The sequence below is a fragment of the Zootoca vivipara genome, chromosome 3, assembly GCF_965207765.1.
Source record: "Zootoca vivipara chromosome 3, rZooViv2.hap1.1, whole genome shotgun sequence".
Taxonomy (NCBI): domain Eukaryota; kingdom Metazoa; phylum Chordata; class Lepidosauria; order Squamata; family Lacertidae; genus Zootoca; species Zootoca vivipara.
The window spans coordinates 117,149,513-117,159,764 of record NC_142586.1 but is presented as its reverse complement, the minus strand read 5'-3'; the positions used below and the strand labels follow the sequence as shown (position 1 = coordinate 117,159,764).

The following is a 10,252-nucleotide window of genomic DNA, read 5'->3' as shown; positions in this document are numbered from 1 at the left end:
GTCATTCTACCAGCAGGTGAAGACAATTTTATTCCGCCAGACCTTTGGGAGCTGACTGGTTTTTTTTAAAAAAAGAAAGGGATTTTCTTTGCTGGTTTTACTAACAGACTTTTAAAATATTTTAAATTATATTACAGTCTCTTTTTTAATCAATGATTATCTTGTATACGTGTTTGATTGTTTTTAGCTTTCTGTATTTTATCTGTCTTCTTTTAATTTGAATAATCCGCCTTGAGTCCTGGTCTGGCGGGATATAAACAGATGTATAATAACACCACCACTCAGGAAAACAAACACTTTGCCCAAACGGTCAGAAAGAAAAGGAATGCCAACAGTTTTATTTACATCCATTGTGTACAAAAGTTGAGGACAGCCTCTTGCCACAACCAGAACTGCTTCAAAGAGTTCTTTCCCTTCCCCCTTTGCTCTTGCATCAATGTTTCCAGGTGATGAATGGCTCTCATCATAGCAACCCCCAGAGATGCTATTCTCACTCTGCCCCTCCTTATTTAATCAATAGCCTAAATACCTCATCCGGATGTCGGGGAGCCAAGGGCCCCAGCGGAGTTTTGTGATCAATACAGGATAGAGCTTTGCAGCGAGAAGTTAGAAACCTCCTGAAATTCCTCTCTTCATCTTTCTGCTTGCCAAAAGAGACCCCCTTCCTTTTGTCCCCCCAGCCCTGCTTTGCTTGCTTAGCCTTCGTTCTGCTTTCCTGTTTTCTTGAGGTGCACCCAGGGATTCTGCCATTTCATAGAACTGCAGCGATGGAAGGTATACCCAAGGATCATTTAGTCCAACCCCCCTGATATCCAGAAATTGCAACCATAGCATCCCTGACAGATGGCCATCTAACGTCTCTTTAAAAACCTTCAGTGAAGGAGAGGCCACTGCCGACCAGCTCTTACCACTATAAAGTTATTCCTAAGATTTAGCTGGAGTTTCCTTTCTTTCTCATTTGAATGGTTTCCATTCCTTCCCCCCTGCAGAGCAGCAGGAAACAAACTTTCTCCCTCTTCCATGTGACAGCTTTTCAGATACTGGAAGTTGGCTCTTATGTCACCTCTCCATCGTCTCCCTTCCAGGCTAAAGCAAGCTAAGATGGGGTTGGGAGTCCCTTCACACTGCCTAGGTTTAGCATGTATTCAATATTGAGGTGCTGAACAAGTAGCATGAGGCAAACATGGTTTCTACATATGGCATGGGAGTGATGCTGGCAGACAAAGAAATCCCATTTGCCTCCTGGATCACATGAGGTGGCCCTGGCTTTGGCAGATGAAGAAATGTGTGGAGCTCAGAAGCTTGCAAATCCCTACCACGCCTCAGGTTTGTATCATCTATTTCATACAGTGGTACCTCTGCTTACAAATAACTCTACTTACAAATGTTTCTACTTACGAATGGAGCTCCGTCCGCCATCTTGGATGCGGTTTAGAAAGGATTTTTCCTACTTACAAATTTTTAGATAGGGTTGCTTCGACTTACGAATTTTTTCTCCCAATGCATTCCTATGGGAATCGACTTACAATTATTTTTTTACTTACAAATGTGTGTTCGGAACGCATTAAATTTGTAAGTAGAGGTACCACTGTATTTTGGAATCCTCCTTGTCATTCAGAGGTACTCTGCTTCACTCTCCATCAAGAGACGATGGGAAAGTGCACTCTGCGCATGCATGCAGACACACTCGTTCCTTACCATTACTTCACATGAGCCAGAGCACTGCAAGGTATGTTTCCATCCCCAAGCAACTTGCCATGACACCCCAAAACAGAAAGGCAGCCACAGTCAGCTTTTGCTGGCCTGTAACTCAGCTGAGCGAAATTGGCAAAAAAAAAGGGGGGGGACACCTGTGTGAACAGGACTGGCTCAACAGCAAAAGCACCCAAGTGTGCAGATGCCACATGCTTCAGAATCCCTAGCCATGTTTCAGAAGATGACAGGGTGCCACTCTTAGAGAGTGTATTACAGCTGCACACCCTCCAAATGTTGCATCCTGACATCCTCTCTGCATGCTGGTGGACAGACATTGGAAACCTCATGGAGGACGGGAAAAGGGCAGACAGTGCAGGGAAAGCTTGGAGTGGGAAATGGTAAGCAGTGAAAGGGTTAAACACAGAACACACAAACACACACACACAAACACAAACACAAAGCCTCACCATTTCTTGGCTCTAAATCATCCCTTCCCAGAACTGATTTTCTACAATCAAAACAGTGTGTCACAATTTAAAACAACAACATGCATTTGTGGGCATTTTGAGCCTGTCTTGAAGACAATTTCTAAAGAAATAACCAGGTCAAATCCATTCCAGCTGCCCTGTGCCCCCCTTAAAATCTTTAAACCAAACAGGGAAAGGAACTGCAACTGGAGAGAGGATATCAATCTGAATTTACAAAGGATTTTTAACTTGGAGGATTTGCTTAAGCATGTCCTCCTCCACACCCCAAAATTCTTACCCGTCTTTAATCAGCTCTGCTGGTTTTATCTTCTAAAGTTGGAGAGCTCCTATATAAACCAACTTCTCTCTATTTTTGCTGATCTCTCTCTTGAAGGTATCCCATCCAAATCAGGTGGTCTTAATTGTATTTTAATCATCATAAAGTTTTATGCCTCACCCTTCACCCAGAGCAGCTTCACATCATCATCCCAAGGAGCATGGCATCAAACTGTATACCTCAATAATTCCCAGCTTGACCATGACGTTGCAATAATTTCTGGACTCATACGGCAATCAGGAAGTTTCCTCTCATCCGCTCAGATTTCAAGGAGGGCAGGAAGGTACAAGGGAACTTTGCCTGTATCTGACAAGGGCCAATCACTGGCAAAATATTTTTAGGAAATTATTATTTAAAAACAAAGGTCCGTGCGTTTAAAACCACAGCCACCTCCAGTTAAACGGCATCAGGCTTGCAACACCTGGGAGTTAAGCAACAAGGACGAAGGATTATGGAGGAAGAAACTCAGAAATGGGGATGTTTTGTTTCACAGTGGTGATCGACATTAATGGCAAAACACACAAGACAACACTCACCCCAGAGGTGACTCCGCTCCCTCTGCTTGCTCTCGGTGGCCTGGGTCACCAGAGCCAGTCTCCATCTCTTCCTTCTTTGCCCCCACCCCACAACCCTGCCTTGACATTCCCCCTTATACGAGTCTGCCATTCTGACGCCCCCCTCCATCCGTTGGGTTCCATACTGGACACTGCAAGTGCAGGGCAATGACAGAACATCTGCGCCATTTTATATATATATAATTTGTGGGGTATGTGTCTCCAGTCATCCATGCCCACCCCCCTCCCCTCCCACCCACCCCAAATACACCCAGCTCTTCCTCCCAGCTCTTTCTTCCCCTTGCGGTTCCCCCTCCCTCCCTGAAACACACGAGATGCCGCCACCAACCAATTCTTCACATTCACAAACAATGAAAGCGGAGGACAGTCCTGATCCTTCAGTCAACACGTTGCACTTGGAGGCAGCCGCCGCTGCCGCCATTGCCACCACCACCGCCACGTCAGCCATCTGCCGCCATCATCATCATCGTCGTCGTCGTCTTCTTCTTTTGGAGCCGTCAGTCCAAAGTGTCCTGTGCCCCCCGGTGAGGAGTAGGGCTCCTTTACCTCGAGGCTTCTTCCTTCAGCTCCTTGTTCTTCCGGACCTCCTCAGCATGCTTGTCCTGTGGAGACACCGCCAAGGTGAGGGGATGGTCACTTGCTCGGGTGGCTTCCAAACTGGGTTAAACATATTCACAGAGGAGGGTGTAGACAGATGCATTATGATCATATATCTGGCACACTCTTAACTTGCACAATTTCAACCAAAAGCGGTTGAAGGGGGTTGGAATTGCACAAGTTAAATGCAAGCAAGGCAGAGCAGAGAGAATGAAAGATTTGTTTGCACCAGGTCTGCTTGGGATTACTCAGCGCATAAAGAGCTTTTAAGCTCTCCGCCTTGCTTGGAGGGAGCAAGTTACACACAGCACACCCATTCTGAGATGCTCAAGAGAGATCTCGCAGAGCCATCTGAGCTCCCACGAGCTCTAGGCTTCTAGATCCAGTGTATGGAGATGGCCTTGCCTGGCAAGCAAGGCAGAAAGCTTAAAAACTCTTTCCATGCCAGATCTGCTTGGGTATCTCCTTGTGAAAAAAGCTGAGGCTCTCTCCTTTGCTTGCTAGGCAAGACCCACTCAGTGTGCAGGCTCTGGAAATGCTGGATGCAGAACCCTTGGAACCAAAACTTTGAGTCAGATGCAATTGTACTGTGTAAGTATTTTAAAAGTTGTTCTGATGTTGTATCAGGGTGGTATCCAATGGGTTCGTTCTAGTACAAGGATTGCCCACCTGGTTCAACATCCTCTTCTCACTGTGGCCAATTGGATGCCTGTGGAAACCAGCAAGCAGGACCCGAACTCAAGAGCCCTCTCCCCTCCTGAGGTTTCCAGCACCTGGGATTCAGAAGCAGTGCTGCCCTCCACCCTGCAGATCTCTCTGCCTTAGCCCAACCCACACCTCCCGCAGTGAGGTTGCAGCTGGGCCCTCCTCACCTTCTCCTGCAAGCGTTCCAACATAGCAGCTAGATGTGCCTCCCGGTTCTCCTTGTTGGACTCCATCTTCTGCATCAGCCTCTCCTTGGCCGTCTTGATGAAGTTGTTGTTCTCCTCGATGGCTTTCTGAATGACCTCTCTCTCGTGCTCTCGCTTCTCCGCCAGGTGCTTCAGCAGCTCTGCTTCCTGGTACTAAACTCACAAAGCAAGACACGACATCAAGGACAGTCATCCTTTGGCACAATCCCCACTGTTGGGAGGCGAGTAGGGATCTTCCCCATTTCCCACACGTCAAAAGACGCTTCTAAGCCTCTCCCCAGTGCTTACTGTGCATGTGAGGGGCAGTGGGGCAAAAGAATTAAAGTTCCAATTCTGCTTGTGCCTTGCTTCCAAACTGATCGAGGGCTTGCAGAAGGGGGATCTGCAACTGCATTGCACCTTTCCTGCTCTTTTGTTGTCACCTGTGAAATGGGCTTTGGAATCCACCCATCTCTTTCCCCTGCACGGAGCCCTATACATTTCAGAATGGCTCCCCCATATCAAACCTGAACAGAAAAAATAGGAAAAGTCTGTTGGATCAGGCCCATGACCCATCTAGTCCAGCCACCTGGCTGACCAAATGCATGTGGGAAACCACAAGCAGGATTTGAACACAAGACCCCTCTCCCCTCCTGTGGCTTCCAGAAACTTGGATTCAGAAGCAACGTGGCTAGTAGCCATCAATAGTCCTCTCCTCGAGGAATTTATCCTTTTTCAAAGCCATCCAAAGGCAGGCTCTCCCACCTTCCCTGCCTTTGCATGAATCTGACAATGCTCTTCTTCTTGGACAGTTTGAGCCAGCATCTGCGGTAGGCGGCCAGACAGACTGGGGGACTCTACGTTTCACTGACCTTTGTTTTCAGTTTGTGAACTGCCAATAAATTTTCAAGCTTTCAAGAAGGGCTCAGTAGCACAGCATCTCCTTTGTGTGCAGAATAATAATAATAATAATAATAATAATAATAATAATAATAATAACAACAACAACAATAATAATTTATTACTTATACCCCGCCCATCGGGCTGGGTTTCCCCAGCCACTCTGGGCAGCTTCCAACAGAAATATTAAAATACACTAATTTCTTAAAGATTAAAAGCTTCCCTAAACAGGGCTGCCTTCCGATGTCCTCTAAAAGTCTGGTAGTTGTTTTTCTCTTTGACATCTGGGGTGGGGGCGTTCCACAGGGCGGGTGCCAGTACCGAGAAGGCCCTCTGCCTGGTTCCCTGTAACTTGGCTTCTCGCAATGAGAGAACCGCCAGAAGGCCCTCGGCGCTGGATCTCAGTGTCCAGGCAGAACGATGGGGGTGGAGACGCTCCTTCAGGTATACTGGACCGAGGCCGTTTAGGGCTTTAAAGGTCAGCACCAACACTTTGAATTGTGCTCCGAAACGTACTGGGAGCCAATGTAGGTCTTTCAAGACCGGTGTTATGTGGTCTTGGCGGCTGCTCCCAGTCACCAGTCTAGCTGCCGCATTCTGGATTAGTTGTAGTTTCCGGGTCACCTTCAAAGGTAGCCCCACGTAGAGCGCATTGCAGTAGTCCAAGCGAGAGATAACTAGAGCATGCACCACTCTGGCGAGACAGTCCACGGGCAGGTAGGGTCTCAGCCTGCGTACCAGATGGAGCTGATAAACAGCTGCCCTGGACACAGAATTGCCCTGCGCCTCCATGGACAGCTGTGAGTCCAAAATGACTCCCAGGCTGCGCACCTGGTCCTTCAGAAGGTCCCAGCACTGCCGGGTGAAGCTGGGAAAGCCCACAGTCTGAAACCTTGGAGGAGGTGCTGGCTGTCAGTGGACGTGTACTGAATCTGGCCCATACTATAGGCAATCCCAGGCCATGCTGGATGAACTAGCGGCCTTACTCAGTGTATAAGGCAGCTTCCTAGGCCTCTAAATTAGAATCATAGAATTGTAGAGTTGGAAAGGAACCCCACCCCTCAGACATTTAGTCCAACCCCCTGCAATGCAGGACTCTCAATGAAAGCATCCATGACCGAGGGGCACCCAGCCTTTGCTTAATAACCTCCAAGGAAGGAGAGTCCACTACCTCCCAAGGGAGACCGTTCCACTGTCAAACCACAAAGATGTGGCTGTTTGAAAGGGGGGATAACACGACTTGTGAGCAGTGGCTGGTTATAAATCTTGGTAAGATTGCTGAGTGGCTACCACTTCCCAAACATATGGAACAGCAAAGGGGTTAATGCTGGATCTGGTTACTCGGACTGGAAGGAAACTGAGCCATGGGCAGGAATTCATTCATCTCTGACATCCGGCTGTTGTGGCTGGCAAGGTCCATTCTTGAGTATCTGCCAAGGTCAGGCAAGGAGACGGAGAGATATCACCTAATGGCTGATCAATAATTCACAGGCTGGCAAACCACACACATTTCCTTATTACGGGAGCCTTCCTTGTATCATCAACACACAGTGCCTTTTTGACCTCAAAATGCTTTGGCAGCGTTTTGGAGAGCTGCTTGACATTTTGCTGGGTTTGACGTCAGCCTCCTCCTTTGAAGCACCCCAGCTGGGAGGCTTCTTAAAGCACTTTTGCACACCTCACTTTGCAGGCGTCTTTACCTGCATGCTATGCAGGCAGCATGAGCAAGGCTGGGACCCTACCTGCCCTCAGACTGTCTTGCCAGAGTGGCGCATGCTCTAGTTATCTCCCCCTTGGACTACTGCAATGTGCTTTACATAGGGCTACCTTTGAAGGTGACCCGGAAACTGCAATTAATCCAGAATACGGCAGCCAGACTATGGTTTGACAGCCACGGACAGAAAGTCCCTACAGAGGGTGGTGAAGACAGCACTTAATATCATGGGCCAGGGTCCCCTGAGTTCACTAGATGACATCGCAGGAGACCGCTGCCTCAGGAGAGTGAGGAAAATTCTCAGGGACGACTCACACCCCGGCCAGCACCTCTTTAATCTCCTACCTTCAGGCAGGAGAAGAGAAGGTTAGCCTGGAGAAGAGAAGGTTAAGGGGTGATATGATAGCCATGTTCAAATATATAAAAGGATGTCATATAGAGAAGGGAGAAAGGTTGTTTGCTGCTGCTCCAGAGAAGCGGACACGGAGCAATGGATTCAAACTACAAGAAAGAAGATTCCACCTAAACATTAGAAAGAATTTCCTGACAGTAAGAGCTGTTCGGCAGTGGAATTTGCTACCAAGGAGTGTGGTGGAGTCTCCTTCTTTGGAGGTCTTTAAGCAGAGGCTTGACAGCCATATGTCAAGAATGCTTTGATGGTGTTTCCTGCTTGGCAGAGGATTGGACTGGATGGCCCTTGTGGTCTCTTCCAACTCTACGATTCTATGATTCAGGAGATGCAGAAGTATAGTCAGCCGCACCAACAGATTAAAGAACAGTTTTTATCTGTGGGCTGCTGAAGTGCTGAATGGAAAAAATAGTGGTGCAATTGACTTCCAACAAGCACACAGAGTGCAAACAAGACTGGGTGTATGGGGGGGGTCATTTAATTTCACTGCACACAGGTGGTGTAGTGACAATAAAGGTTGATTATTATTATTATTATTATTATTATTATTATTACTGGCCTTCTTAGTGAGGCTTTTAATGTTTAATAGATTATTGCATTTTATTTTTCTGTTGGAAGCCACCCAGAGTAGCTGGGGAAACCCAGCCAGATGGGTGGGGTATAAATAAAAAATTATTATTATTATTAATTATTATTAATTATTATTAATTATTATTATTATTTGCCCTTTTCCTGGCACAGGGGGGAGACGGCAAGTTCCCTACCCAGTCCCCTGTATGACCAAACCATGTCCCGCCCCCTGAAAGGCCTGCCGCTTTTGCCAACTGGGTGCTGAGCAGGTTCTCACCTTGCGTCTCTCCTCGGCCGCTTCCAGCTTCTTCTGGATCTCTTCCAGGGAGGGGTCTCGCCGCCGGGGCAGAGAGGCATTGAATTCTGGGATCCCGTCAAAGGAGGGTGGCTTCAGGATGACCTCAAAGGACTGGCCGGAGGTGCGCTTGTTGAGCTCGATGACCTCCATGTCAGAAATGACGCACCAAGTGAGGTCTACGGTGTCTACTGGAAGAGAAGAGGGAGGGAGAGGCCGGGATGTGATCATGCTAAGGAGCAAATGTGTCAATGGAGGAAATGATGCTGGGAATAACTCAGGGCGTCCAGATAGAGAAAGCACAGGAAGGGGTCTTATTCAGAGTCAAACAACTGGTCCATTGAGCTTAGCACTGACTGGCAGCAGCTCTCCAGTGTTTCAGACAGAAAGTCTCCACAGCACCACCTGGATATGCCACTGAGGGAGCTTCCCTGGTTGCCAAACACCCGCCAGACATCTGGTGTTATAATCCAGTCTCCACATTAGATCTGATTCCAAACAGCAGAGGAGGATTTAGGGCAGTGTGACCGGTTCCCTTGCACTGGGAGCCGAGCCCAGGGGTGCTGCAGGGCGTCACAACTATGACATAGTGAATTGAGAAGAACGGAAGGCGAGAAGCAAGGGGTGCCAAATTTTGGGCTCACACAGAGCGCCACTGAAATTTGAAAGAACAAAGTCTGCCCCTACAACCAGGCTGCTACCAACATGAGTTCTGTCCTGTGATAACAGGAGAGAAGGTTCTGACCTTGTGGTCTCTTCCAACTCTATGATTCTATGATAACAGATTGTGCACTCTGGATCATGTTCCCAGGACCCTCGACAACTTCACAGACATGGAGGAAATCTTCACCAAACAAGCAAGTTTGGGAAAGGCTTCCAAACCTCAGAGTAGAAAGCGTGAACCCCACAGGAACAAAGAAAGAGCCCCTCCTCAGCATCTGGGCAGCCTATTCTTCTCTCCACTCCACTATTTTTCATTATTATCATTGTATTTATTAAATTTATATTTCACCCTTCTTCTGAAGATCCCAGGGCAGTTCACTACAGGAAAAGGCTATACAGTATTCCAGCTGCTTCCTTCTCTGTGGTCGCTAAATAAAAATGAAATAGGTGTTTGGAGAGGGAATGGACCATGGCGTTTCTCTCCTTGCCAGGAGCAGGCGCAAAGTGCTTGTAGCAGCTGTTGTCAGAAACTGAACCACTAGCCTAGATTACATTCCTAACAAGGCTAGGGTTGGCAGTGGATGCCTGGCTGCTTTGATCACTTGGTACCATCTCGACTACAGAGCAGCCTAAACCTAAGTGACATGTAAATGTCAAAAATAAATAAATTTTTCACAAGCTCAGTTTTATAAAAACACAATTTTTATAAAAGAAAATAAATGGAGCCTCTCGTGCATTACTCGCAGGGTGTGGGCATGTCTGCTGGCGTTGTCTAGAGTATAAGAATGCATAATGCATGTCTATTAGATTCATAATATATCATCATATATAATACATTACCTTCAAGCCTTCTCAGAGCCCATGGGAAAGGGAGGCAGGAGGCAGGAGGGAGTGGTGCCATCCACCATTTGTGGAAAAGATCACAGGCAGAAGGAGCTGAGCCAATGGGACGCACAGAGCCGCAGGCCCAAACCCACAAGCGTCTGGGAGTTAATGGGTCGGTTGCCTCACTTACCTTCATATTTATAAGATGGTTTGTTTAAGGGGTCTGAGAGGAAGCAGGAACAGAAGAGAGACACTAAAGGGAGCTCCTTCATTTTTTCTTTGTAGGCTGCAGGGAGGGGAAAAAGCACTTTGTCA

The 10,252-nt window shown here is 47.5% G+C and overlaps 1 protein-coding gene across 4 annotated transcripts in view; it reads right to left on the bottom strand.

Moving 5' to 3' along the window:
- Positions 1–310: 310 nt before the first annotated feature.
- STMN4 (stathmin 4) overlaps positions 311–10,252 on the bottom strand; it is a 17,347-nt gene continuing 7,405 nt past the window's right edge. For 3 of the 4 annotated variants that reach the window (XM_088666972.1, XM_035110918.3, XM_088666973.1), the window contains 4 exons: positions 10,128–10,223; positions 8,432–8,640; positions 4,544–4,735; positions 311–3,676 (listed from right to left, as the gene is read on the bottom strand). In XM_088666972.1, the coding sequence (XP_088523098.1) occupies positions 3,617–3,676; positions 4,544–4,735; positions 8,432–8,640; positions 10,128–10,223 (557 nt within the window). In that variant the 3' untranslated portion in view covers positions 311–3,616. The remainder of the gene's footprint in view (positions 3,677–4,543; positions 4,736–8,431; positions 8,641–10,127; positions 10,224–10,252) is intronic. The other variant, XM_088666974.1, reaches the window with a different exon arrangement.